The following is a 27,156-nucleotide window of genomic DNA, read 5'->3' as shown; positions in this document are numbered from 1 at the left end:
AACAAAAAAACAAGCTGAGCAGGAAGCAGGACAAGTATTCCTATGCAAAGTTCTGAAAATGCTCTGACCGTGAGGATGATTACTTTACTTTAATTTAGAGAAACATTTTTTGTGAATGGAGTCAAATACAAATCCAAGTCGACACATTCAACTAAAAAACAAGCTGAGCAGGAAGCAGGGCAAGTATTCCTATGCAAAGTTCTGAAAATGATCGGACTGTGAGGATGGTTACTTTACTTTAACTTAGAGCAACAATCTTGGTGAATGAAGTCAAATATGAATCCAAGTCGGCCCATTCAACTGAAAAACAAGCTGAGTAGGAAGCATGACAAGTATTCCTATGCAAAATTTTGAAAATGCTCTGACCATGAGAATGGTTACTTTACTTGAGGATGGTTATTTAGAGACAACTTCAAGACTCAAATCACTGACTCTATTGCAAGCACTCATTCTCTCCACTGGCAAGGTTGAACACACATACATCAGATATGTTAAGGCAATCTTAGCCTTGAATATCTAGTGTAATTTTTAAATCATTGGCCAAAAAAATAAGACCGTATATGCTATAGGAACGACGACTTTGTCTTGAACCCAAACAAGTTGAATTCGACTATAGTAATAAGTGGAGCCAACCCCCACTTGTTTCGAATTGTTGTTGAATAAAAAGTGGAATTTTTCGGGGGTACCCCTTTGTGGCAACCTAGCTCCACTCATATGGATCTAGCTTTATTTTTCTTCGTTTCTCACTAGCTATACTAAAAGTATTAAACAATGTATTTAACTTCCTTTTGACATTTCTGAAATTGATTTTCTGTTTATACTGTAACTACCTGTGAACTAGCAACTTTAGCCTTGTCCATTCTCCGGGAACGAATCGATGAATTCAGCCTTGTCATGGTTGATGTCAACATATCAGAAATGGACTGCTTTGAGTTCATAAGGTCCGTTCAACTCATCAAGGACATAACTATTGTTTGTATGTCCAAAAATTTTCAAATTCTCAGAGAAGTGTCATTTGATATTTCGTTCTGATTTTTTTTTTCATTTTTATTTAGTAATGTCATCAATGATGAAGAAAGAAATGGTGGAAGAAGCAGAGGCAAAAGGGGTTCATTCTTATGAAGCCAATTTCATCAAAGAAACTCAAAAATATGTGGCAATTTGTGTATAGGCACAAAATAGAAGCAAGTCAAAAATTTTAATTAATGAAATATAAATGTGTTTTGAGATTTTCAATTTTTATTTGTTACTTTTTATAACATTAATAAAATTGGATAACAACTAAATAAGATTTAATTATCAAATGTTATTATAATTGATGAAAGTCTATCCCTATAAAAGAATATTGAAATGAACGAGGTTGTTACAAAGAGGTTAGAAAAAAAAAAGAATTCCATAATAAGGCAAAAAAAAAAAACGTATGTAAATATTGTTATTAACCTCCACAGAAAATATTAAACATGAACGGTGACGAACCAGTTCCTCTTGTGTGCCATTGATGTTGTTATGACAGAATTATTTTTAGTCGATCGGATAATTTATATTTCGCCCTATAATAACAACCTAGGTACTAATAATGCCACTACAAAAAAAAGTTGATACTAGTGCTAAACTGATTAGTTCTATGACTAGGCATGATTTTCATCGCTAATCTGTCGATAATATCTCCATAATTAATTAATACCCATTCGTCGCCTTATTGACTGCTAGGGAGTCTACCCACATTCGAAGAGTGCCCTGCTCTACGAAAGTTCGATGCTATAAAATGTACTTAATCAGGCTTTCTACATAGAATCATATGCATAGGAGTGAAAATGCCAGTGTCACCCCCTTTAGCCAAATAATCAGCCGTCACTAACAACATATCGTGGACATCGACGACGCCCTTAGGGGCGATCCCGAGCCAAGAAAGCACCGTCACGACTACATGATTCCTCCAGTAAGCAATCCTCCCCATTTTGAGCCTAGTCCACCATGGCTCCGCCGGTGGCTTAGCCAAATCTCTCTCCTTCACCACCTCGAAACCTACTTTGGTAGCGATTTCAGCAATGTCCTTGTAGCTTCTCAACCCGGGCAATGCATTGCCTCTTTCAATCCCCCGAATTATCTCCACATGTTCGGAATCATTTGAATCATACAATTCAGTCGTAACCCACTCGTAAGAAACGTAGAAAGATCCGGGCTTTAACACCCTGTAGATTTCCCCATACACTTCTTCAAGTTTCGGTGCATGGCATGTAGCTTCGATGGAGTAAGCTCCATCGAAACTATCATCATCAAAGGGCATTTTTAGGAAATTGCCACAAGCCACCTCACATAAAGAGTCAAGCCCAGCCTTCTTGTTGTGAGCCCGGGCCCGTTCCACTTGGTACTCATTAATAGTAATGCCAACAACATTAGCTCCTGAATGGGTCGCAATGGCCCTCATTGGTCCACCAACACCACAACCAGCATCAAGGACACGGGCTCCTGGCTCTACATTCAAGAGATTAACCGCCATTTCCTCATGCATACGTGTAGCATCGCGATTGGATTTCCCCCGAATACTAGGGGAGAAATGGAAAGACTGGCCCCAACCCCACTCGTATATATCGGTGACAAGGTCATAAAATGTGTCAACAAAGGCAGGGACTTTATCGGAGGAGAACATTTCTTTTCCATCAAGGCCCCGCTCGAAAAATGATGAATATCGTTCATACCCTTCTTGAACTTTCTCTTTAGGTAGAGAACCACAAGAAAATTGAACGGCCTTTTTACCCTTCTGCTCAAAGAGGAAAGTAAAATAACAAAATCCACCGCCGAATAGAACGGCGGTGGTACAAAAGATGGTAAGCAATTCCTTAAAAAATTCCATGGTTATTATAGAAGTGAATTAAAATAAATAAACAAGTGTGAGCATAGAAGTGAGAGTTAGAAATGAAGTGTTTTTATGACGAGATTTTACATAACAATAATAGCGTAACAAAAGGAACAATTTTAGTGGTAAAAAACATGACTTTTTCTCCTGTGATTTAAAGAATATTAATTCTAGTGCTAATTAATAGGGTTTTGACTAGGTTTTAGTACTTTTTAAGTTGGATTATTTAATACTTTTTCATTAATAATAATAATGGAAAGTTTCTCCCTAGTAAAATAAGGGGGAATTGACATGTATATACAAAGTCCTATGTAAATTTTGACCCAAAATTAATTTAGCAAAACAAAAACAGATCTAAAAAATGGCAGTACATAGCCAAAATTGTATAATTGCAAAACTGGAAATTGAAATATTCTTCCTCTAATTTCATGTTACTTGATATCCTAAAACTAGGGATCCAACTATTTTGTTTCACTTATCCCTAAAACTATGGATCCAATTATTTCATGTTGTCCCATTCTATCAGATAATAAGCAAAGACAGGTGATCACTCCACACGAATCGTTACATAAAAATGTGATTTTTCGTTATTTGACAAAACGATATAATAAAAGTTAAGTGACAATCAAAATAAATGTTTGTATTTAAACTAACAACACACCACAATACAACAAGTTGCAACTATCCAAACAAACCATAAGAATCTTAAAGATTGAATCCTGCCATTCATTGGTTATTAGCGCATCCCTGAAAATGTCCAAGTCTAAATATGACTTTCAAATTTAGTTCCGTTAAATCCTGAATTCGCCTCTGCCCTCTGGTTGCGGCATTCATTTGAACGTGATCCATTTTGATGCGTTCCTCTTCTTCATTTTGTTGTGTTTATGTGATGTCCATGAAGCAATCTGTTCCTTTGTCCCTGCCTTTTTATAAATTGAATCATCAATTGGAAGGTTATCAATAAAGTTAAAGAGATTGAAAATTGCAGTCAGACCTCTCTATAACAACATTTTATTATAACCGCCAAGTTTTCCGTAGAATTGATTTTTCATGTTATGTTATATATTGTATGTTCTCTATAAAAGTATATTACTATATATAACAATCAAAAATATTCAGACAAACGACATTGTTATAAAGAGTGTTTTTTATGTTGTGGAGATTGGACTGTGAATTTTTGCTCAATTGGACAACATAGACTTATTGTGATAGCCCATCTGAAATGAAGGCTTGTTTGATTCTAAATCTTAACATTCCTAGATATTGACCTTTTACCTATTATGCTATGTTGGTTGTTGAGGTTACATAGTAGTAAGTAATATTTTGTGAACATTATACATTGACATGTAGACTTATGTTAGTAGTGAAATCAACAACAAACTCATCCCATCCCCCACCCCTAATCTTCATGCATGTCGCCTCTCGTCGGAATCTATGTTGCTCAGACTTTTTAAAAATATCACTAGATGTGTCAGATCTTTCAAAAGCTATGCATTTTTGAAGGATTCGACACGAATACTAGTTACAATGGCATTTTTGGAAGGTCTATGCAACATAGATAGGGATGACAAACAGGACAAGGACAGAGAGGGTGAAATGTTACCCAACCCCTTTGCTTAGCATTTTTATTTATTTATGACCCATTTCGCATGGACCCGTTCCGCTCTATTTTAAGTTTTCTTTTATGGTTAGCTTTTCAAAAAATGGTTCAAGAAATATGTCAAAAGTATACAAGTATTTGTAAATTTTTATTTAATCAGTCTCTTGCCCTGCTTTTGGTTTTTGAATTTATTTTAACTCTTTAAGCCACCTTGTTTGTGAGTTCGACCTAAAAATAATCTACGAAAGGTTATCCAATTTTGTCGTATGTATTTTCTTGGATCTTATCTCCTTTTCCGCATTTCATTTTTTCATCTTCCTAATTCCTCAATAAGATTTTTCACTTTGCATCGAATTAAATAAATCACATGCTCTATCGCTTGTGTAGGTCGATTTATCTGAGTTTCATTCTTGCAAGTGTACCTCACTGCATGTATCGATGTGCACCTCACCCTCCCATTGCCATCTCTACCTTCCAACAGAATGAATACGCAATAATTAATGTGTATCATTTCAACATGACAAGATGTTCAAGATGTGCATCACATTTTACAAAATGTTCTTGGCTAAATTGAGTTTTCAGGGACCCCAGTTTGTTCAACCATTTAATTTGCTTAATGGCATAATTGCCTTAAATTATCAGTCAATACAAATAAATGTCATGCAAGTATCAATACCGCTATATTAGAATTACACATATTTTTCAATTGATTCTACGAGCCTAAAATGGATAAGCATGAAAGCAACAACTTAATCCGATTATTTTGAAAAGAAAATAGGCGGTGTCAGTTTGTGTATATCTCGATTATCTTACTTATAAGTAACTACATATGCTCTCTCACTATAGGGCCGGAGGCAAAAGCCGAGATACGATCGAGTTCGGCACAATTTGGTAACTTTTGTTCAAATAGTGTATTTGAAAAAAAAATTCCCATCTACCTATATATGCCTATTGGTACTTATGTTGATGGGAGAGAACACATAACCAGCAGAATAGTCAAGGTGCATGTGATAGGTTGAAATAACTATGTTTTCTTTAAAAGTTGATGATCAAAAATACACTTGAACTATATTCGCAAGTTTCATACTCCAATTATCAGATATTCTTTTTTCCTACATAAATTATCACCATTTATATATTAAAATACAACTAATTGAGTAGCTGGTGATAGTTAAGACACGAAAAGGGAAAAGTTGTTAGTCAGCTTCGAGATGTGTTTAATGAATAGATAGTAATAGTTTCTATAGAAAACTATAAGAAGTAAACAAATGGAATATATGTACACGAGTTGAAATTAGCTTCATTGAGTAATATTTTTGTTTGTATAGTAGGGCCTGTATGTGTGAAAAACTGAAAATTGCAAACTGTAATGAAAAGGAAGTTAAAACTATAATATATTATATGTATGATAGCTAGCTTAACAACCTTGACAATTACTTAAAAAAGAAAATGTGTGTAAGTTGAGAGGTTGAGTTGGGCAAATGTGGGATCATATTGGCTTTATTTACACCAAACAACACATGATTCAAACTAAATTGTGATTGGAGAGATGAAAAAATTGGAAAAAATATAGTTAGTTAAAAGTTGTGATAAAGAAGCAAACCTCTTTTTTTCCCCTAAAGAAAATCATTGTTTCCTTCCTAAATGGAAATCTCTTTAACCACCTATTTAAGTGACATACAATGTTAATATAAATGTTCATTTTTATCTATTATAGTAAATAATATATCTTACTTTGAAGATTTTAAATCTCATATCTCTAGAAAGCTTATCTGTAAATATTATTTGAATGATGTGACGATACAAAATTTGAATTAAAAAAAAATTAAGGTTCGCTACTATGCATGCGTTGACAAAATAAAAAGAAATTTTGCATTCTCGGGTCTCGTAAAACATAACTAAAGGATTAATTGTTCATAAAAAATTTAAAAAAGTAACCTAAAAAGTATATGACTCGCTATAAAAAAATGAGATTGACTTATATACCTTGACAGTTTAATTATTATTCATATAAAAAAAAACATGTAACTTGTTATATATACAAGTTAAAATGTATTGATACTGTAAATAGTAATATATTGTTAGTAAATATAAATTAAATTAAAAAAGATAATTGGAAAAAGAAAACCACCAAACAGCATTCTTGATAATCTTCTATAACAAGCAAACACAAGCAATCAACATATAGTCTTCCCTAACAGCAAGCTATAATGAGAAATTTTGTTGTAACCAAATATTATTTTTTTAATTTAAGAAATAATGGAAAAAATAAATTAAATTGGATTTTGTGAAGTAAAAAGAAGAGAAGAGATGGGACCCTATTTATTGTCTTTCTAAAGTTTCTTAACTATGAAAGAATTTTACATAATAATTGAATGGAAGTGTTAAATCTACTTTCCCTTTATTTATTATGGATTAATAAGTTGATGATTGAGTAACAAGTCACTATAAGTGATAGTGAGGGGTGTGACATAATTAATCACCTAATCAAAGATTAATTATTATTATTGTTATTACTATTATTTTTATTATTATTATTATTGTTATTATTATTATAGTTATTATTATTATTATTATTATTATTATTATTATTATTATTATTATTATTATTATTATTATTATTATTATTATTATTATTATTATTATTATTATTATTATTATTATTATTATTATTATTATTATTATTATTATTATTATTATTATTATTATTGTCATGTGACCAAGAGGTCACGAGTTCAAGCCTTGAAAACAGACTTTGGCAGAAATGCAAGGTAAGACTGCGTACAATAGACCCTTGTGGTCGGGCCCTTCCCCAAACCCTGCATATAGCGGGAGCTTTAGTGCACCGGGTTGCCCTTTTTTTTAATTATTATTATTATTATTATTGTTATTAATTATTATTATTATTATTATTGTTATTAATTATTATTATTATTATTATTAATATTATTGTTATTATTATTATAAGTTTAGGATGGTTTGTACTAGCATAAATTGTATGTAGTAATTTATTACTAAAAGATGTGAATTTTTGCTGAACGTTTCTACTTAAAACTATCGGAAATATAGGGATTTTCGATGAAAAATTTGTTTGAAACGTTGCCAAAAAGCCATTTTACAAGGATCTCTTCAAAAATTTTGTGTTTTTTTTCAGTAGTATTCACACTTTGCATGATTAACTTGCATGAGTCATTTGACTTGCTAAATAAATTACTCTTGCATATATTGATAGTGAAAAAAATATTTCCACGATGGGATCACTTATTAGGTAATTATAGAATATTTTTTTTGATAAGTAGTGATTGGTGATCTGGTAAAAATGACAAGTAACTTGCTATTTTGTGTTAAAAATAATTTTTGAGAAAAGAAGTCTTAATTCTAAAATATAAACATGCTAACTAAATATATTAAAGTATTGATTCAAAGAATCAAATGATTACATGTTCAAAATCAAGATTGTAATGTACTAATGTACTTGCACTAATCTTGTAGCTTACGCCTTTTTCATCAACTTCAATCATTATCTCTTTCCTTTAAAAGATGTACTTTACTTTAACAATTTATAATTCTTGTAATGTATAATAATGTCACAAAGTAAGAATATACATAAATTAATTTAGTCATTTATTCATGAGCGCCCCCCCCCCCCCCCCCCCCCACCACCTTAAAATCAGTTTAACTAAATTTAGAAGGGAAAAGAACACAAATTCATCAATTGGAACTTTACATCTGTCCAAAAATAGTTATTAAACTTTTGAAACTCAATTTTAGCAGGCTACTTGTAGATCCAATATCTAGGATATATAATTTTTCAATAACATAATAAAATCATATTAAACTACATAAAGTTCTTGAATTTGATCACTTCTAGGAAACCAAAACATAGTACAAGTTGCTTCTTTTTTTGTTCAGTGTACAAAGCATCTTGCGTTAGCAAGGTTTGGAGAAGGATCACACTTCAAAGATTGTGATGCAGAGTTACACACAATTTACTTTAATGCAAGTATTAATTGTTATTTTCACGGCTCGAATCCATGACCAACACACAGATAATTATACTTTGTATTTTGTTGACACAATAATAATAATAATTAATAGAAATAGAAAGAACATAAACTTTGGTATGTACACTACTCGTATCTATATATTTGAAGAATAATTAGTAAACTAAATGAATGTATCTTGAGAATACTCAAGAAACAAAGAAAAAAGATCCCTTGCATATTTGCAGCATCTTGAATAACTAGAGGCTTCAAATTTAAATCCTAGAAAATTGAATTTTTTTAGTAGGAATTGTTCTACCTCTTTATTGATTTCTCTAGCGCAAATTCAATTCAAATAAGTCAAGCAAATAAGAAACCTTTTATCTCTTTATTAATTTATTAGGTATAAATTCAAATAAATCGAGTCAGTATAAAATTCAAATATATCTGTTTTAACCCTCTATATATCTACCCGTGCAAATTCAAATAAGTCAAGCTAATAAAAGGTTTTTATCCTTATATCGGTGCGAATTCAAGTTAATCAAAATTACTCATCAGTTGATCTACCCAGTGTAAATTCAAATAAGTTGAGCCAGTAAACCGCAAATACCAAATTGTTAAACAAACAAAAAGAATACAGCGGAGGGTATTTAAGTCTTCATATTATTCCCGCTTTAAGTCAATTCGATTTGCACTTTCATATCCCTTATAATTGGTTAAAATTAGCTTATTGAAATGACGATAGTACCCTCAAAAACTTACTACATAAAAACAGATTTCAAGGGCAAATAATGTCAAATAACTGAATTAGGATTCTGTTACAGTTACCAGAAACAGAGGTATACGTACACTGAAACGGTTTCTATTTTCTTTTTTTCCCCAAAATGCCCCTCCCCTGATCACGAGAAATCTTTCTTACAAGTATATATATATGAAGCTCTCTCATCTTCCATTATAGCAAGCTCATAATTTCTCTCTCTAGAAGAATTGGTGGAAGAATAATAAGTATCCACAGCTCACTTCAAGCTGCTTGCTCGTTGCTGTTTCATCAGGTATATATCATCTTCAATTAGCTGCTTGAATTTCTGATTCTGAATGTTTGTAGATTTCAATTATGTGTTATCGTGCTCGATTCCGTGTGCATTTTTGCTTCTGATTTCAATTTCGCTACGATAATAGATTCAGCTCTATGTAATTTATGTTTAATCGAACATTACAGAAAGAGTGATAGAATGATCATAAATATCTGTGTGGATTTTCATCTGTGTTAGCGTATATAGAAGGAAAAACTGCTTTTAATTGAAATGATTTGCTCTGGTGAAATCAGAACAGTGAAGTATTAGTAAGTTTCATTGGAAGTTTTACAAGTACGTTTGAGTTTTTGTTTACTGTGTAATGAGAAGTAAAGGAGCTCTGTTCGGCTTCTTGTTATCGAATTGATACGATTTTTACAAAGTTTGAACGAAACTAACAGGATGAATTTGTTTTGATTAATCTGTAGAATTAGAACTGTGAAATTTCAGTAGGAAAAAGAGAGGATTTTTTACTGAATTTATCATATTCAAATGCTTGTATGTAGTAAACGAACTGCTTATTTTCAGAGAACTGAATTGAAAATTTTCGACGTTTCATATCTGCAGCAGCTAGCATAAAAATCGGCGTGTAACAAAACACGTTGATTTTTAAGCAGGAGAGAATGCAGAGAGAAATCTCAACCGCCGGCCGGGGAGGCGCGTTCAGCTACGACAAAGGAGCGCCGTCGCCGTCTGTACTCAGCCAGCCTACTGCATTCGATTTAACCTCACTCTACTCGTCGATGTTGTTTCCTCCTACCGGAATGTTACTCGACGATAGCCAACCGTCAACGGAGACGACGGTGACTCCGGTAGTAACGCCGCGGTTCCGTCGAAATCACAGTTCTCAGTTGCTAATCGACCAGCATTATCAGCAAGATCTAATGGATCGTCACAACAGAGTGTTATCTCAGCTCCTTGAAACGGAGAAGAAAACTCTAGCTCTTCGTCAAGAGAACATCAATTTGAAAATGGCGAATTTCAATTTGAACAATCGACTTTCGTTGCTGCTGAAAGCTTCTACAGTTAATGGGCCTTCATCGGGTTTGGGCTTGGATAATGGGCTGCAGAGGATGCAGCATGTTGGTGTTGGTCATGAGGAGGAGACGTCCAGTGATGGGCATTCATGGGAAGACGTAGTTGCGGATCGTCATCTAAGCCCAACAAGCGTGATGGACTCGGGTCGGGCAGATGGCGTGGATCGGGTACTATTGCCCAAGAGTATTTCAGTACGTTCCAATGGTTACTTGAAAACAAATCATGCAGCTGGTGGAAGTAGGCCACAGAATCGGATCAAATCATCATCAGTCAACACAGCGGTACATATTTCTTTTATATTGCCTCTTTATTTTCTCCTCTCAAAAAGAAATTTGATAATATTGAATATGTTGACAGTATTAACCTCTCTCTATATAAAATAAAAAATGAATCTTAATTATTTCTATGGTATCATGTTGATTATGTTATGTATTTTCATTTTCTTGTCATGCATTTGTATTGACATATTACGGACCCAAAGAAAGCATTAATATTGATGATTCATATAGTAAGCACTTAAAGGTCAAAAGAGATTTAACATATAGTACAATAGCAACAAAATCAAATCCAACGTAGTTTGGGAGGCTAGTGTGTACGTATATCTAACCATTATCGTGTGAAAATAGAAAGTCTGATTCTAATAGATTCTCGACTCGAATAAATAAAAGAAAAGAAAAGGAAAGGGAAAGATGGCTGCAGAAAGAATGTCAATTTATGCCCATAGACAACGATGGCTAAGTGACTGCATTAAGGCCGACCCAAAATAACTTGACTTTGTCATTAATTATTCAGGAAATCTACTAATTGCATTATGTTTGTTCGTAACAAAAATGTAGTGTTCTTTCACATTATCATTTGATAATCTGAAAAATGGAGTCAGTAGTAGAAGAGTTGGTTGTATAGAAAGAGGGGGCACGAGAAAATACACCATTTTGTTTAGGTTGCATTAACAAATCTTGAATAAAAAGGCACTCTTACTTCTTTCTTGCCAATAAATTTGCTAGGCTACAGTATAAAGATGAAATAACACCAAGTGCATCTATTTGCTTGGTCAAGATATCTTTCGAATCCAAATGTGATAGACTTTAATAAGATTGAGATCATCATTTTCAGCCCATGAACATTGATATGGTCTTAATTTGTTCATGGCCTAAATCACATGTTTTTGTGGTGATGATGCAGCAAAAGGTATATGTGAAAGGAGGAAGTAAGAAGGAAGAGCCACCACTTGAATTAGATGTTTACAACCAGGGCATGTTCAAGACTGAACTATGCAACAAATGGCAAGAAACAGGGGCATGCCCATATGGAGACAACTGCCAATTTGCTCATGGCATTGAGGAGCTTCGTCCTGTCCTACGCCACCCACGCTACAAGACTGAAGTATGCCGAATGGTCCTTAATGGTGATCCTTGCCCTTACGGTCATCGCTGCCATTTCCGCCATTCTCTTACTGACCAGGAGAAACTCATGAGATCCCTCAACAGTAAAATGAGATCAAACTAATAGTAATAATTTGATGCTTAACTTGAAAGATCTGTTTATAACAAAGTAAAATAATTGGAACATTTGTGGAAAAGGAACGAATGCAAATTGAGAATTAAATTGACTCTGTAAGTAAAAGAATAATTGCATCACAAGTACTCAAGAAGAGGGTGGTTGTGATCATAAGGAGAGTGGCTTGATTGCATAGAAGGTGAAATGGTTAAGGGCAAACTGGATTCTCATTATTTTCTTGTAATTCTGTTTACGTTAATGTGGTACATTTGTTGATACATAATGATACTTCTGTAGAAGTGTGTTTGTTTTGTCTCTTCCAAAGCTAGATAAAGACATCTTTAGTGATGAATGATTAATTCCTCCAACCATATGTCTTCGATTGTAATTCAAATGTTGAATATAGACTCATTGAGAAGTTACTCATTTCTTTTCTTTGGGAAATGTAAATAAATTGCATCTCCCCCCCCCCTCCCCAAACCTACAATAGGTTTGTCCAAAATCTTGTATTTCTCTTATAAAATTTATTAAATATGTATAGATGGTAAGTTTAGAATCCGGTTATACAATCTTAGTTAGGAGAGATCTCGAACTATACAGATTAGTCTTTAGAAAAATCCAACACCATAGGTACTAGACAACAACTTCCTACTTGATAAAGGAAACACAACAAATTAACACCAACAGTATCTATAGATGCCACACTCATGCATACAAGTTATTGCTCATATACATTGTTGAGACAACATTATCAACAAATAAGTTGCCTTTTTTTATTAGGGGACTCATATAAATCCCACTAGTTTAAGAATTAATTACTTAGATACACTCTAGTTTGCAAAATTACGTATCTTATCATATTTTTGTGCGTCCAGATACGTCCAAATACATGTATCTCCGGATACATAGGATCAAAATTAGGTTTAATTTGTTCTAGATATATTGTATCCAAGTGGATTCACATGTATCTGGAATACATAGCAAATCTCGCTCCCTCCCTCGCCTCTTTCCCATCTCGCTCGTCACTTTCACATGTATTTGATATCTCAGATACATGTAAATCACGTCAGATACATATTGTATCTAGTGTGATTCGTATGATTCTGGGATACATACGAATCTCGCTCGTTTCTCTCCCTATTTTTGTGTATCTGATAGAAAAAATACATGTATCTAAGTGTATCCTCTTCAATATATGGTAGAAAACTCTTAATTAGTGGTATGATACGTAATATTTTGAAAGTATAGATAATAATAGTAAATATGATGGTGAACTATGTGTAATTACATAGATTTTCCTTTTTATTATTCATACAAAGCATGAAAGACATAAGGAAAATCAGATATATGGAGTGATATAGCTTTTCTATTTGTCCATTGATTTCTGAGAGATCATGATCGATGTTCCGTGCAGAAACAACTTGCATCTTCGAGAAACAACATATATTGACTGAAATATTTTGCCATCACTATCATTAGATAACACATTTAATTTGGCTTGCTTTGGTATTTGAAAAATTCGAACCGATCTGGCCTACGTACATCCCTATTCCTAGTCAAAAGTTGTTTCTCTTCTTCTTTTTTTAATTTCTTGGAAAAAGGATAAAAAATTCCCTTAAATTATTTGAAATAAACAAAAATATCATCATTTTATAGTTTGGTCCAAAAATGCTCAATACTTTGATCCAGAAATGCCCCTATTGTTATTTAATGGGTCAAAAACGCCCCTATTGTCACAAAATGGGTCAAAAATGTCCTTTTCCGAATAAATATATTTCTTTTAAAAAAAAATCTTGCTCCTTATAAAAATATTACTTTTAAGGAACTCTATTCTTGTTTTCTTTCTTTTTAAACCATTTTAAGTAATAAAATTGTAGGAAATTATTTTATTCTTCGTAATCTCATTTTATCAATTAAAATAGAATAATTTCATGTACTCTAAGTTTTAACGGATAATATATGTCATATATATAAGATCATAATAAATCTATCATTAATTTTTATTCAAATAACGATAGAAAATAATTATAATAAAATAAAAAATATTTTTAATTTTTAATTTTTTTCTAATTGAAGTAGAATAAACATTTGCCAATAAAAGAAATATTATTAGGAAAATAAATTTGTTCAAAAAGAAAATAAATAATATATTTATTTGAAAAGGGCATTTTTAACCCGTTAAATAATAATAAGAATATTTCTGGACCAAAATATTAACAGTAAGGGCATTTTAAACCAAACTATAAACGGGAGACATTTTTGTTCATTTCAAATAGTTTAAGGACATTTTTGACCCTTTTCTTTCTCGTAATCAGGGGTGGAGCTAAGCGTTTTCGATCAGGGGCGGACCTACCCTATTAGGACGGAGAGCACGAGCACCCTTTAACCTCTAAAAAAAATGATTATATATTTAAAAAGATCCCGAAATTGCAAACAAAAAAAAAAGAATCTTATTTATAACTTGATTGTTTGGCTACCGAAACTTTTCCCTTGTTCGTAAAGATGAGATCCCCAACATTGTAATTTCCTCCCCTACTCTCAATCCTCAAAACATATATGTTGAATTGGGGCATCTAGTCGTCGTGCCCTTTACATGAGTGTGTGACCTGAGTGTAAGGCATCGTTAGGAAGTTACGAAGAAATTATGCATCTATTTTCTGGATTAAAAATGCAGAGTTGACCTAAACTATATAGATCTACACATATAGTGTCACTTTATTGAAATATAATGGCTTTTATTAAACGCTGCACATGGATTAAGCAAAGAGTTAAGTACTAAAATTATGGAATGGAAACAGCTTTAATTTTGATAACTTACAATGAAAACATGTGACCTCAGACAGAGACTTTTTGGTCTTCTTAAAACAAAGCATAGAAAAAGGCTGCACACAGCTATATATGTATATAAAGTTATATGTTATTTTTTATATAGTCTTATACCTCTAACAACAAAAATAATAAAACTTATACATGAATAAAACATTCAAAAGAACAGAACTACTATTATCTTTCTCCTAAAACTCAAGGGCATATATGAATGCGGAATATAATTGTAAAAACTCTTGCTTTTCAGTTTAATGAATAATCACATATCTTAAACAAAGTTTAAGTTTTATATATTGTTAGTATGAACTATTTTTTATATTATTGAGTCATTCAAATGATATCTACCGATAAATATTTCCTTAAAAGATAAATTTGAAATCATAAAAATAAGAGTAAAAATAACCTGATCAATAAAATAAAAAAATATTCACACTGGTAGTATATAAAATATATCCTCTTCTATACAATATAATATCTTATATGTTAATGAATTGATCCAACAAGAAACAATATTTGCATTAATTACTAATTCATACATATAATAATCCCTGCATTACTACTACTAATATTATAATATATCTTTTTGCATTACTTGTCCGAAATAAATTGAGAGTCAACTCTCTCTATATATATTAAATTTGTCTGTTTCCCTCTGTGGTTCTCTTTCCCTAATCAAACCATTGCTGTTTTCTTTGTTTTTCTGAAATTATTCATGTTATGATCTTGAAGGAACTCTAGACAGGAAATTAGTTTAGGTAAGATTTCTCTTAATTGTCTTCTTTTTTTTTCTGTTTTTTATATTGTATCAGTGTTTATTCTTTCTTCTTAAATTCCTTTTTTCATAACTGTTTGGGATCTTTACACAAATAATTGGATCGAAGTTATGGCAAGGCAGGAAGAATAACCAGTGACACTCTCTAGGTGTCTTAAAAATGGATGGAAATTTTTTAGCTATCAACCCACAGGTATGTCATGGTTGATCATTTCTTAATTACCATTTTCCTTCTTTGTTTCACTTCTCTAAATAGTTCTACCAACTAATTAATATGTGTTGTAATTACGTGTGTTCGAGCCCCCAAGGAAGCAAAAAGATGGGAACTCCCAGGAAGGGTAGAAAAACTATCTCAATAACGGCATTATTTATCCGGAAATTTTTTTGACTGCTATAACAAAATGCTATTATAGTGAACATAATATATATAACATAACATAAAAATAGGTTCCAAAGAAAATTTAGTTGTTATTGTGAAATATTGTTATAGACAGACCTAACTGCAATACATTTCTGTTCTTTTGTGAGTTTAATTTATTTATAGATGAATGTCCTTTGAGAGTTTGAGTAGAAGCCCTGTTGAAATGGAAGCATTTATAGAAAAAACAAATACTGATTTCATAACTTGTTCTCTGGTAATATTGTATCAAGATTCAAGGGATCTGGTTTTTGAAAACCGGCTATTTGAGCCGTTAATAGAGAGTGGCACGAATGTGCACTTTTGGTCAAGGCAATGGCATAAGTAAGCCTAGCTATCAACGGATGGCATGACTAAGCCATTTCTGAAAGTTCAATGGCATAAGTAAGTCCAACTATTGACGGATGGCATGGCTGAGCCATACTCAATAACCATGAGTGTCAGCTGCTAGCCTTGCAAAATATTACTAGTAGAAAGTTAATAGGAGGAAAAAAGAAGTAATTTTTAATGAAAATTCTACCATCTTGAGTCGATTACGCACTCCTGGTGCAATGGATGGTGTGATGGCAGACTATTTACCATTCGTTGTAAGCAATGGATGATTTAATCATTTTTCTTATTGACAGGATATTGAAGAGCTAGATTCTCATTATGTAAGGGGAGAGCAGAAGCTGATGACAGACCCTTTCAAGTGTATGAAGTGGTTAAGGATGCATAGTTACATTAATGTAATCCCTTTCCAAGATGTAATCATGGAGCTTAATATGAGACTTGACTATCTACAATTTATTATGAAGAGATGGCCACATCGTTACGATACGTTCAGTAATGTCCGCGAAACCATAAAAAGGATAGGAATCGGCATTCATGAGGCATGTGTGAGTACAAAAAACGAGAAGCTAGACGCTGCTTTGTCGATCCTGGAGTTAATGCTGAGCTCCGTCCTGAATGGTAATGCTCTTCAAAGAGAAGTTGAATATGCTTACGGACGCCTGAACTATTCCAATAATTGGTTTGGGGCTGAAGATACAGAAAACAATTATCCCTTCTACTTGGGGATGTCATTTTTTCCGCAGGGTGTAAAGGATACTAACCTTGTAGCGGAATTTGTGGACACTCTTTTTCAGAAGCTAACATATTTAGTGAGTTTAAGACTCGACGATATGACTAGTCAGAGAGTAGAATCTTTTGAAGTGAAGCTTAAGTTCCTCAGAGGGTTCTTCTGGTTTACATGGACATGTTGCATCAAATTCCATGGAGTGGAGGATCTCTTTGCTGGCGTTAAAATTCTACTCGACCTGGCAGCATGTATTTATTACTGGTGTTATGTTGGAAAATTGACTCCTGATTTGGAATATGATGTGATCCGAACAATTAATTGTTTTCTTGAAGAGATGAAACCTTATGAGACAGTGCTGAGGGACAACTATCTCAGAGCCTTGAAGGCTTTACAGTCGCCACCGTTGGCTACTCATGTTCCACACAGCAGTAAGCTTGTTGTATCCATTGCAGATTCTCTTGTCGACAATTTCATGGAGCTAGATGGTAAATGGTATGTATCGGAAGTTCCTACAACTCTTCGAATTGAAACCATTAGTCAAGATCTCAGCCTCTTGATAACTTTGTTGAGAGGCTTGCGAAGAGAGTGTGCTGACAACATTATAGAGTTGAAAGATCTTTTATCATATGTCAAGGTTCAATGTAATGAGATAAGTCTAAACAGAGCCTCAGTTTCTTTCGGGCGGATGGACAAAGACATGTTGAGACAAGTTACTTGTTTGTTCCATCAAGTGAGGGGAATGATCAAAATCATGGAGGTAGAATACTCTTTGATAGATCTACAGAATTCCATTTCCAACAACTCAATGGTTTATCGGAAAGGTGAAATCGAAATCCTTTATGAGGAGCTCAAATCCTTTGCAACACTTGTATTCAATCTTCCAGGACAGCGGGAATGGGATAGTCATTCGAGGCATATTGAAGCTGTGTCTCATATTTTTGAAACTGTCATCAGATCCTTTAACATGAGATCTTTGAATGAAGACGCGGACAAAAAGTCTAGTAGTCATGGCCTGTTTGAATTATCAGTGAAAGTCAAGCTCATCAAGGCCGAGGTCAATTTAAGGAAGCTGATGAAGAATGAGATAATTCAAGTAGATCTTGTGAAGGATAAAATTGAAAACCTTTTAGGTGATCTTGAATTCTTGGGGAATCTTCTGTTGGATCTGCCCGAGCAGTATGATGAGCATGGAAGAAGGAATGATCTCCTAAGTAGTGTTAATGCGGTGGCTGGAGAAGCAGATTCCATCATTGAGTCTCTTTGCGGGAAGACAAGTGATGAAGAGGTGGCAGGAAAAATAAGCATTCAACTCTCTGATGTGCTACAAAAGATAAAGTTAATCAAGACATTGGACAGGGAAATTTGTCCTAAATTTCCAAAATTGTCTAAGACTAATCTCCCCAGAACTGACGGTCTAGGCTTTCTTGACTTCCTCATTGGATATCTTGTGGAGACCTTAGAATCTAACAGTTATGGGACTTTTCTCTTAAAGCATAACATTGAGACTGTTCAAAGGGAACTAGCATTTCTGAGAGAATTTCTTGAAAAGTTCAAAGAACAACATACTGAGTACGATGAGCTGAGAAGTCTATGGGTACAAATAGTAGGTGTGGCATATGAAGTGGAATATGTTGTCGACTCATATGTTTCTAATGGAGGTGGAACAATTTGGTACCATATGTTGTCTGATGTCTTAGAAGAGATTCGTCATATCAAAGAAAATATGACAAAGTTCTCTGAATATGGATATGAATGTACAACACATTCTGTTGGTGATACTGTTTCCAATAATAGTATGTCACAGCAAACTGAAAAGCCAAAAGTTAATGAAGTGGTAGTTGGTTTCGAGGATGTCTTAGGAAAACTAAAAGGTAAAGTCATTGGAGGACAATCGAACTTAGACGTTATCTCAATTGTCGGAATGCCTGGACTTGGCAAAACCACTGTGGCCAAGAGGTTATACTTAGATTGCAAAGCTACCAATCACTTTGATTTGTGTTCTTGGTGTTGTATTTCTCAAGTCTATGAACGGAAACAAGTGTTGATTGAAGTTTTACAACAAATCATTGAGCTCCCTGACAAAATTGAAGAAAAGAGTGTCCAAGATTTGGCTACTTTGTTGCACAAAAGTGTCATTGGAAAGAGGTACCTCATTTTCATGGATGATATATGGACTCCTGATGCATGGGATGAGTTGAAAAGTCCTTTTAAAGATGATAACAAATCAAGTAGGATCATTTTAACAAGCCGATATGTTGAAGTAGCATTGTATGCCAAATGTTACAGTGAACCTGAACACCTTCGTTGGTTCAATGAAGAAGAAGGTTGGATGTTGTTGCGACAAAAGTTATTCCAAGACCAGGAATCATGTCCTCAAAAATTTGTGGATGTCGGTAAACAAATTGTAAAAAAGTGCCATGGACTACCTCTTTCGGTTGTTCTAGTGGCAGGTTTTCTCGGGAAGATGGAGATGAGAGAAGATAAGTGGTTACAAGTGGCGGAAAGTCTAAGCTCGTATGGAATTGGTGATTCGAACTGTAGAGACATAATAGAACTGAGTTACAAGCATTTACCTGAATATCTTAAACCTTGTTTTCTTTACTTGGGTAGATTTATGGAAGATGAAGAAATCTCAGTCTCGAAGTTAATATGGTTATGGATTGCCGAAGGTCTTGTTAGAAAACATATAACAAAGAGCTTAGAGGATGTGGCTCAAGAATACTTGGTGAATCTCATTAGCCGAAGCCTATTAATGGACGCCAAAAAGAGACATACAGGCACGGTTAAATCATGTCGACTTCATGATCTCTTACATGAATTTTGTAGGATCAGAGCAAAAGAAGAGCAGTTTTGGCAGGATGTATACAGGTACTACTCAAAAATTCCTTGTTTTTTTTTCTTCAATTCTTTTAACTAATTGATATCATTTCCTTATCTTGGTTTTCGTTACCAGTGATCCAAATTTCCAAGATCTGGAGCAACGTCGGATATCATCGTGTTCTAATGCCACATTTCCAAGATATGGCTTCCCTGTTCGGTCTCTACTAATCTACGCAGCCAATAATAACGAGATGATGGGACCATCTGTCCCATTTGTTTTACGCTTCAGACTTCTTAAGGTGCTGGATTTGGAGCGCCTTGACCTTTGGGGTAACTTTCCGAAAGAAATAGAAGTGCTAATTCATTTGAGATATTTAGCTGTTAAAATAGGTACGACTGATGTTCCCCGTTGGATAGACAAACTGACATACCTAGAAACACTTTTGATTAAAGGATCAAGAGGGGAAGTGAAGATACCAGACACTGTTTGGAACATGGTAAGGTTGAGACATGTGCACATAAACGATAGAGCGTCTTTTGGTTACAGAAAAGAGATCATTCATAATTCTTCCAAATTATATGACTTGGAAACACTTTCAACTCCATGTCTTGCCTATGGAGATGACATGGAGAAAATGATAAGGAAGTTCTCTAATCTTAAGAGATTGAGGTGTAGGTTCTTGGAGTCGAGTGGTCAGTATTCAATGAAGTTGAGAAAAAAAATCATTCGTTTTCCCACGTTGGACTTTTTGGTTCATCTTGAATCACTGAAGGTGTTCTCTAATGGCAAAAAACTTTTACATCCTAGTGAATTCAATCTCCCGGAGAATCTAAAGAAGTTGACACTTTCAAATTTCCGCTTACCATGGAAAGAAATATCTACAATCGCAACACTTCCAAGGCTCGAGGTGCTCAAGTTGCTTCTTAAAGCCTTCGAGGGAGAAACATGGCAAGTGACAGATGATGAGTTCCCTGCACTCAAAGTGTTGAAATTAGACAATGTAATTATCTCACAATGGGATGTCTCTGATGACGCCTTCCCTAGTCTTGAGAAATTGGTTTTGCAAAGATGTAAGGAACTTAAGGAGATCCCTTCTTCTTTCAGTTACAACACTACTCTAGAGAGCATCGAAGTTAGCTGGTGCAGCATTTCTATCACAGACTCAGCTAAGCAGATTCAGGAGACACAAATTGAAGAGCTCGCGAAGGATGGTTTCAAAATCTTTATCTAGCAAATTCACTAGTAAGTTTATCACACACCTTCTAGTTTTTTTTTCCCACTATCACCCAAGTATGCTTACAAATCAGATCAAACGCTTTCTAGGTCGTCTAAGACTACCTTCTAATTGGTATTTATCTCCAAAATGATTGGAGATACACATATAACTGTTACTAATATACTCTAGCCACTCTTCTTCTTTATATCCCTTGTTTCACTCCTATAGTAGTATTTTGATCGTGTCAATACAGAGGAAATGAACACATTTACATACAATTAAACTTTAAAAGTCATGAACTAGATAAAATGAAATCAAGATTCGTTTTTATCTAGTTCACTTATACTGGATGATCTTACAAAGTTTCATATACTATAATGGTAGCTTTCTGATGATTGATTTTGCTTGCAGTTGGAGTGTGGCTCTTCCTTAGATCCTGTGAACACGGAATACTTTGTGCATCGGGCTATCCATCACACAAGCTAGTTATTTGTGGACAATTATCAAACAATCTTCAATTATTTTTTGTATTTGCTTGTGTAATGATTGATTACAAAGAGGCATTTCTAACTTCAACCCTTCCGTCACATTATCTATTATTGTTGTCGGTATCAAGGCAAAACAAAGAAACATTGTGTGGAGAGTTTTTGCTATATTTTAAGTAATTGACTCGTCTAAAAATACATCTAAGTTATTCTTTTTTTTTCGTGAGTTTTATATTTAAACTTTTCGTATTTCTTTTACCTACTTAAACTATCACTCTCTTTGTAATAAAACACTCGATGTTGAGTTGACAAGTATTTGTTTCCAATCGATAATAGGCGCTTATAAGCCAACTTAACATCGAGTGTGTTCTTACAAAGGTAGTAACGATTGAGATATAAACTCATAAAAATGTAATAATTTAAATGTGTTTTTGACCAATAAAACATGCAAATTGTCTAGAGTGTTTTCCTTCAATGTATTTAAATTACCTTCCAGGAAGTGAATTTATTTTTTGACTTTCTACCACACTCTGTATAAAGGAGAATAAGAAGTTGTGGTAGAGTAATAATTAGAGGTTTTGAGTTTTACAATACTAAAGAGGTGAGAAAAAATGAAAGCTTTTTTACATCACTATTCAGTGGTAGAAAATTCAGAAAAACAACTCACTGAGTTCTACGTCGAGTCAATCCGAATTAGTCGAATTTATATCAAACATCGGACGAGTTCGTATAAGGGTCAACTTCAAACGATCATATCTCCTAAAATATAACGAATTGGGTGGCCCATCTATGAAATTAAAGGTCTTTGACTCTTCTTTCCAACGCCACCAAGATTGTATTTTTTCGAGTTCGGAGTCAAAAGTTATGCTTGGTCGAACAGAGAGGACCTGCAGCGAACTTTGGCCGATTTCCAGATTTTGTAGGGGTATTTTGGGAAAATTACCTAATACCTATATATACGAACTTGGAACGTTTTGGGATCACTTTTGCAGTCTTCTCACCTCCAAAGAACCCTAATCTTCATCCTCCTCTCTTCCAAATCATCTCCAATAAGATTTGCCAAAAATAAATAAATCAAGGATTCAAGTTTTCCATTGAAGACCTGACATCAAGGTTTCTTCAAAATCTACTCTAAGGTATGTAAGGCTACTAAAAACATGGATTGAATTCACCATGTGCCCTACATCTTCTTTGAGATTGAATGTTCATAGGAATTGGGTTTTCTTGATAGATTTATGTCATAATGAGTTTATACATCTATTAACTTGATTTTGTTATGTTGATATTGGTAAGTTGAGAAATTGATAAATGCTTCATGTTTGATATGAGTTGATTGATATGAATTGTTATACATATTTTGTTATGCCTAAGAGTTGGTTGATATGAGTTGTTATACATATTTTATTATGTCTAAGAGTTGATTGATGTGAGTTGTTAAACATATTTTTGTTATAAACTTAAATATTTGAGTATCCTAAATTGTTGAGTTAAAGTCTTGGTGAGTCATGATTTATCCCCAAAAGATTGGCTAAATGAATGGAGAAATGATTGGATATAATTAAATGTTGTCATAAATACATATCTAAACTACTCTTGAAAAAATATGATTGGGGTTGATTGGATAATATGATTGGTCAAGAGGCTTGATTTGGGATAGAATTGATGAATTGACAAGGGTCCAAATGAGACTGGTTGATATGATTAGATTGAATTGATTGGATAGAGTTTTATGAGCATTGAGTCTTGGAAGGAGTATCGAGCACCAAATTGGGTAAGAGTAAGTAATAACTCGAATCCAATAACTACGTCGCCAAACGTAGGAAGGGATTGGACCATTAAAGTCAGATGTTTCCCAAATTACTGTCCTGATATAATAGGACTTGATTAGTTATGGATCCATGATTTGTTGATTCGTTCTTACTCTGGCAAGGTATGAATGACGTGGCAACAACGTCGGCTTGTTATACTATCACTGGCTCATAAGTGATGGTTGTTGGATAAGAGAAACTCCCATATAGGTCTTGATAGTACTCTGAGTCGGATTGGGATGGATTGGGTTGAATTGTATGGGATTGGTCTTGTATAAATCATATATTCTTGTTTAGACTCGAGACATCTTGATTGAGTTGTTTCTTCTTCTGAGTTGAGGTTCCAAGTTGATTTGTTTCTACCTTGATGTCTGTTTCATTTAGTCATTTTACATACTCGTACATTCCACGTACTGACGCTATTTGGCCTGCATCGTTTCATGATGCAGAGACAGGTACTAGAGATCATCAATAGGCGCACCGTTGAAGATCTATTCACTTCCAGCTAGTTGGTGAGTCCTTCTTGTTTCCGGAGAATACCGCAGTTATCTTTTCAGCTTTGAGTTAGTTTTCCTTTATTTTGATTTGTGGTAGCCATGAACCTGTCATTGGCACCTCTTATATTGTTGATAGAGGCTTCATAGACTAGAGTGTGGATGATGCTGAATTGTTTCGTTGTGACTAGTTTTATTTTTACTAGTTGTTGAATGGAGATGTGGTTGGCCTTTGGCCTTATTATGAATAGTATTCTTATGATTTGAGTCTTCCGTTGATAGAATGTGACTGAATGAAAGTGTGATTGGACCAAGTGGTTCGCTTGAAGGTCAGAAATGGTTTTCAAGTGCCGGCCACGTCTAGGGTTCCCTCTCGGGGCGTGACAAACTTGGTACTTGTGCCATATACCTCTCTTCTTCCTCTGTCTGCGGTGATTGAGCAGCTGATAAATTAAAATGAGCCGTAAGAGGAGTACTAACTGGTTTAGCATCTTTCATGCCAAATCTCTCCAAGACCTTCTCCAAGTACTTCTTCTGGGTTAGGAATAGCCTGTTGGCTCCTCGATCTCTTTTGATCTCCATGCCAAGGATTTTCTTAGCTTTTCCCAAATCTTTCATTTTAAATTTATTTTTGAGCTGACTTTTCAAAATGTGAATTTCTGTCAAATCCTTAGCATCAATGAGCATATCATCAACATATAATAATAAGTAAATAAATGAACCATCATATAACTTTCAAAAGTAAACACAACTATCATACATGCTCCTCGAATAACCATGACCCAACATAAAGGAATCAAACCTTTTATACCATTGTCTTGGAGACTACTTTAATCCATACAAGGATTTCTTCAACAAACAAACATGATTTTCTTTTCCTTCAATTCTAAATCCTTCAGGTTGATGCATGTATATTTGTTCCTCAAGTTCGCCATGTAAGAAAGATGCCTTAACATCAAGTTATTCTAATTTTAAATTATACATGGCAACGAAGGCAAGCAAGACACGAATAGATCTATGTTTAACAACAGGTGAGAAAATATCATTAAAAACAACTCCTTGTACCTGACTATAGCCCTATGCAACTAATTGTGCCTTATATCTTACATCTTCAACACTTGGAATTCCATCCTTTTTTTGAAGACCCATTTGCAACTAATTATTCTCTTTTTTGACGGCGGCTACACAAGAGACCAAGTACTATTATGTGGAGAGATTTATCTTCTTCATTCATTGCAATCAACCACTTGGCCGAATCAACACTAGAAACTGCTTCTAAATAATTTGATGGTTCTCCAATTTCTTCAGTTTCCTGTGCAACTGAAAAAGTAAATGCAACATAATCTCCATACTTCTTTGGTTTTTGAATTTGTCTCATTGGTCTGTATGTAGCTATAGAATACTTATTTGGTTCAACTTCAGAAGTCACAACTTCTAGAGCTTCAACTTCAAGAGTTTCAACTGTATTTTGCTCTAAAGTTGATGAGTTTGGCTTAGAAGGAATGCCAAGTTCAACCTCCACTTATTCATGTATACCCTGCTCCTTATTCGTATTACAAGAACTTAAAGGCTCTTTTCTAAGGTGTGACATAGAGGATTCATCAAAGATTACATCTCTGCTAATTATAAATTTTGGTGACTTGGGATCAAGATACCAGAGTCTGTATCCTTTCACCCCAGATGCATATCCAAGGAAAATACACTTTTTAGCCCGTGGCTCTAGTTTTCCATCATTCACATGCATATATGCAGGACAACCAAAAATTTTTAAATCAAAATAATTAGCAGGAGTACCTGACCACATTTTCTTCGGGGTCTTAAAGTTTAAAGGTGAAAAAGGAGCATGATTGACAATATAACAAGCTGTGGAGAAAGCCTCTGCCAAAAAATGTTTGTCAACCCAGCATTTGAAATCACGCAACGAGCTCTTTCCAAAAGAGTACTATTCATCCTTTCCGCAACACCGCTTTGTTGAGGGGTCATCCTCATAGTGCGATGTCGAGCAATTCCTTCATTTTTGCAAAATTCATTGAACTTTTCATTACAAAATTCTAAGTCATTATTTGAGAATTAAATTGACTTTGTAAGTAAAAGAATAATTGCATCACAAGTACTCAAGAAGAGGATGGTTGTGATCATAAGGAGAGTGGCTTGATTGCATAGAAGGTGAAATGGTTAAGGGCAAACTGGATTCTCATTATTTTCTTGTAATTCTGTTTACGTTAATGTGGTACATTTGTTGATACATAATGATACTTCTGTAGAAGTGTGTTTGTTTTGTCTCTTCCAAAGCTAGATAAAGACATCTTTATTGATGAATGATTAATTCCTCCAACCATATGTCTTTGATTGTAATTCAAATGTTGAATATAGACTCAATGAGAAATTACTGTTGACACCCAATTTTGACCATCCACAATGCAAATTAGCTATCGAGTTTCTTTGAATTTGAACATTTTGAAATAATTAGCTTATATATATATATATTTTCATATTATTCTTAACTATTTTTATCTTTATATAAATTTTAGTATAATATACATATTTCTATATAACTATATCTTTGATTACTATTTATGTGATTATTCGAAAATTATCTCAAAAGATTTTATTTTTTACTAAATACAATGTTAGTTAGGTTAGTTTAATTATGGTTTGTATTTTTGAAATTTTTAGTTTTTTCTAAAAAAAAAAAACTAAAAATGCACTTCTCTCACATCAAAAATACATGGAAAATTTGAGGTTTTTGGAGCCTATATAAAGGCTCATATTCTCATTAGGAAGAAAGAGAAGGAGGAGGTTTTTTTTAACCACCCCAAAGTTAGAAATTTTCTTAACTTGGCTAGGATTTTGGACTCTTGTCCCCAGTCTAAAAATTGTGAAAATTTCTAGCTTTCAATCTATATTTTTCTTTACGGAAAATAGGAGATTGAAGTTAAAATTTAGGCTAAGAACAGTGTTCTTATAACGTCGAACTCACGAAGGTTCGAGTCTAAATTTTTAATCTTTTATTTTATTTTTTTGTAGATTGGAGTTTCATCAAGCTCTTGGGTGGTGGTGAAGTTGTCTTCCACTCATCGTCTTCAGTTTTGTTGCCCGGAAAGAAGTAAAATATTTCTCAGTTTTATTTTATTTAATTATTTCATGTTTTATATTTAGTTGATTCGTAGTCTTATTTTTTTAGTTAGTATGTATATAATAATAATTA

General features: G+C 33.8%; 3 protein-coding genes across 4 annotated transcripts; 2 read left to right on the top strand and 1 right to left on the bottom strand.

The window, feature by feature from the left end:
* Window positions 1-1,771: 1,771 nt before the first annotated feature.
* LOC129874052 (24-methylenesterol C-methyltransferase 2-like) lies at window positions 1,772-2,854 on the bottom strand. Its single transcript, XM_055949277.1, has one exon. The coding sequence runs from the start codon at window positions 2,852-2,854 to the stop codon at window positions 1,772-1,774; it is 1,083 nt and encodes a 360-aa protein (XP_055805252.1).
* Window positions 2,855-9,388: 6,534 nt separating this feature from the next.
* On the top strand, window positions 9,389-12,474 carry LOC129874035 (zinc finger CCCH domain-containing protein 15-like). Of its 2 annotated transcripts, none has more exons than XM_055949260.1 (3): window positions 9,389-9,492; window positions 10,081-10,832; window positions 11,734-12,474. In XM_055949260.1, the coding sequence occupies exons 2-3, from the start codon at window positions 10,137-10,139 to the stop codon at window positions 12,055-12,057; spliced, it is 1,020 nt and encodes a 339-aa protein (XP_055805235.1). In that variant the 5' UTR covers window positions 9,389-9,492; window positions 10,081-10,136; the 3' UTR covers window positions 12,058-12,474. The 2 variants fall into 2 exon arrangements, with proteins under 2 accessions (XP_055805235.1, XP_055805242.1); XM_055949267.1 differs by having other exon boundaries at window positions 9,402-9,492; window positions 10,084-10,832.
* Window positions 12,475-15,524: 3,050 nt separating this feature from the next.
* Window positions 15,525-21,733, top strand: LOC129879911 (putative late blight resistance protein homolog R1B-8). Its single transcript, XM_055953648.1, has 5 exons — window positions 15,525-15,629; window positions 15,756-15,839; window positions 16,691-19,992; window positions 20,078-21,187; window positions 21,573-21,733. Exons 2-4 carry the CDS (start codon window positions 15,807-15,809, stop codon window positions 21,174-21,176), a joined length of 4,434 nt encoding a protein of 1,477 aa, XP_055809623.1. The 5' UTR covers window positions 15,525-15,629; window positions 15,756-15,806; the 3' UTR covers window positions 21,177-21,187; window positions 21,573-21,733.
* The last annotated feature ends 5,423 nt before the right edge of the window (window positions 21,734-27,156 follow it).

The sequence above is a fragment of the Solanum dulcamara genome, chromosome 2, assembly GCF_947179165.1.
Source record: "Solanum dulcamara chromosome 2, daSolDulc1.2, whole genome shotgun sequence".
Lineage (NCBI taxonomy): Eukaryota > Viridiplantae > Streptophyta > Magnoliopsida > Solanales > Solanaceae > Solanum > Solanum dulcamara.
This window is presented reverse-complemented; position numbering and strand designations above follow the sequence as displayed.

Excerpts from the sequence above, each read along its gene's own strand:
- LOC129874052 (XM_055949277.1), bottom strand. The coding sequence starts at position 2,854 with ATGGAATTTTTTAAGGAATTGCTTACCATCTTTTGTACCACCGCCGTT.
- LOC129874035 (XM_055949260.1), top strand. The coding sequence starts at position 10,137 with ATGCAGAGAGAAATCTCAACCGCCGGCCGGGGAGGCGCGTTCAGCTAC. Across the intron at positions 10,833-11,733 it reads CATCATCAGTCAACACAGCG|CAAAAGGTATATGTGAAAGG; the intron begins GTACATATTTCT and ends GTGATGATGCAG.
- LOC129879911 (XM_055953648.1), top strand. The coding sequence starts at position 15,807 with ATGGATGGAAATTTTTTAGCTATCAACCCACAG. Across the intron at positions 15,840-16,690 it reads TTTTAGCTATCAACCCACAG|GATATTGAAGAGCTAGATTC; the intron begins GTATGTCATGGT and ends TCTTATTGACAG. Across the intron at positions 19,993-20,077 it reads TTTTGGCAGGATGTATACAG|TGATCCAAATTTCCAAGATC; the intron begins GTACTACTCAAA and ends TTTCGTTACCAG.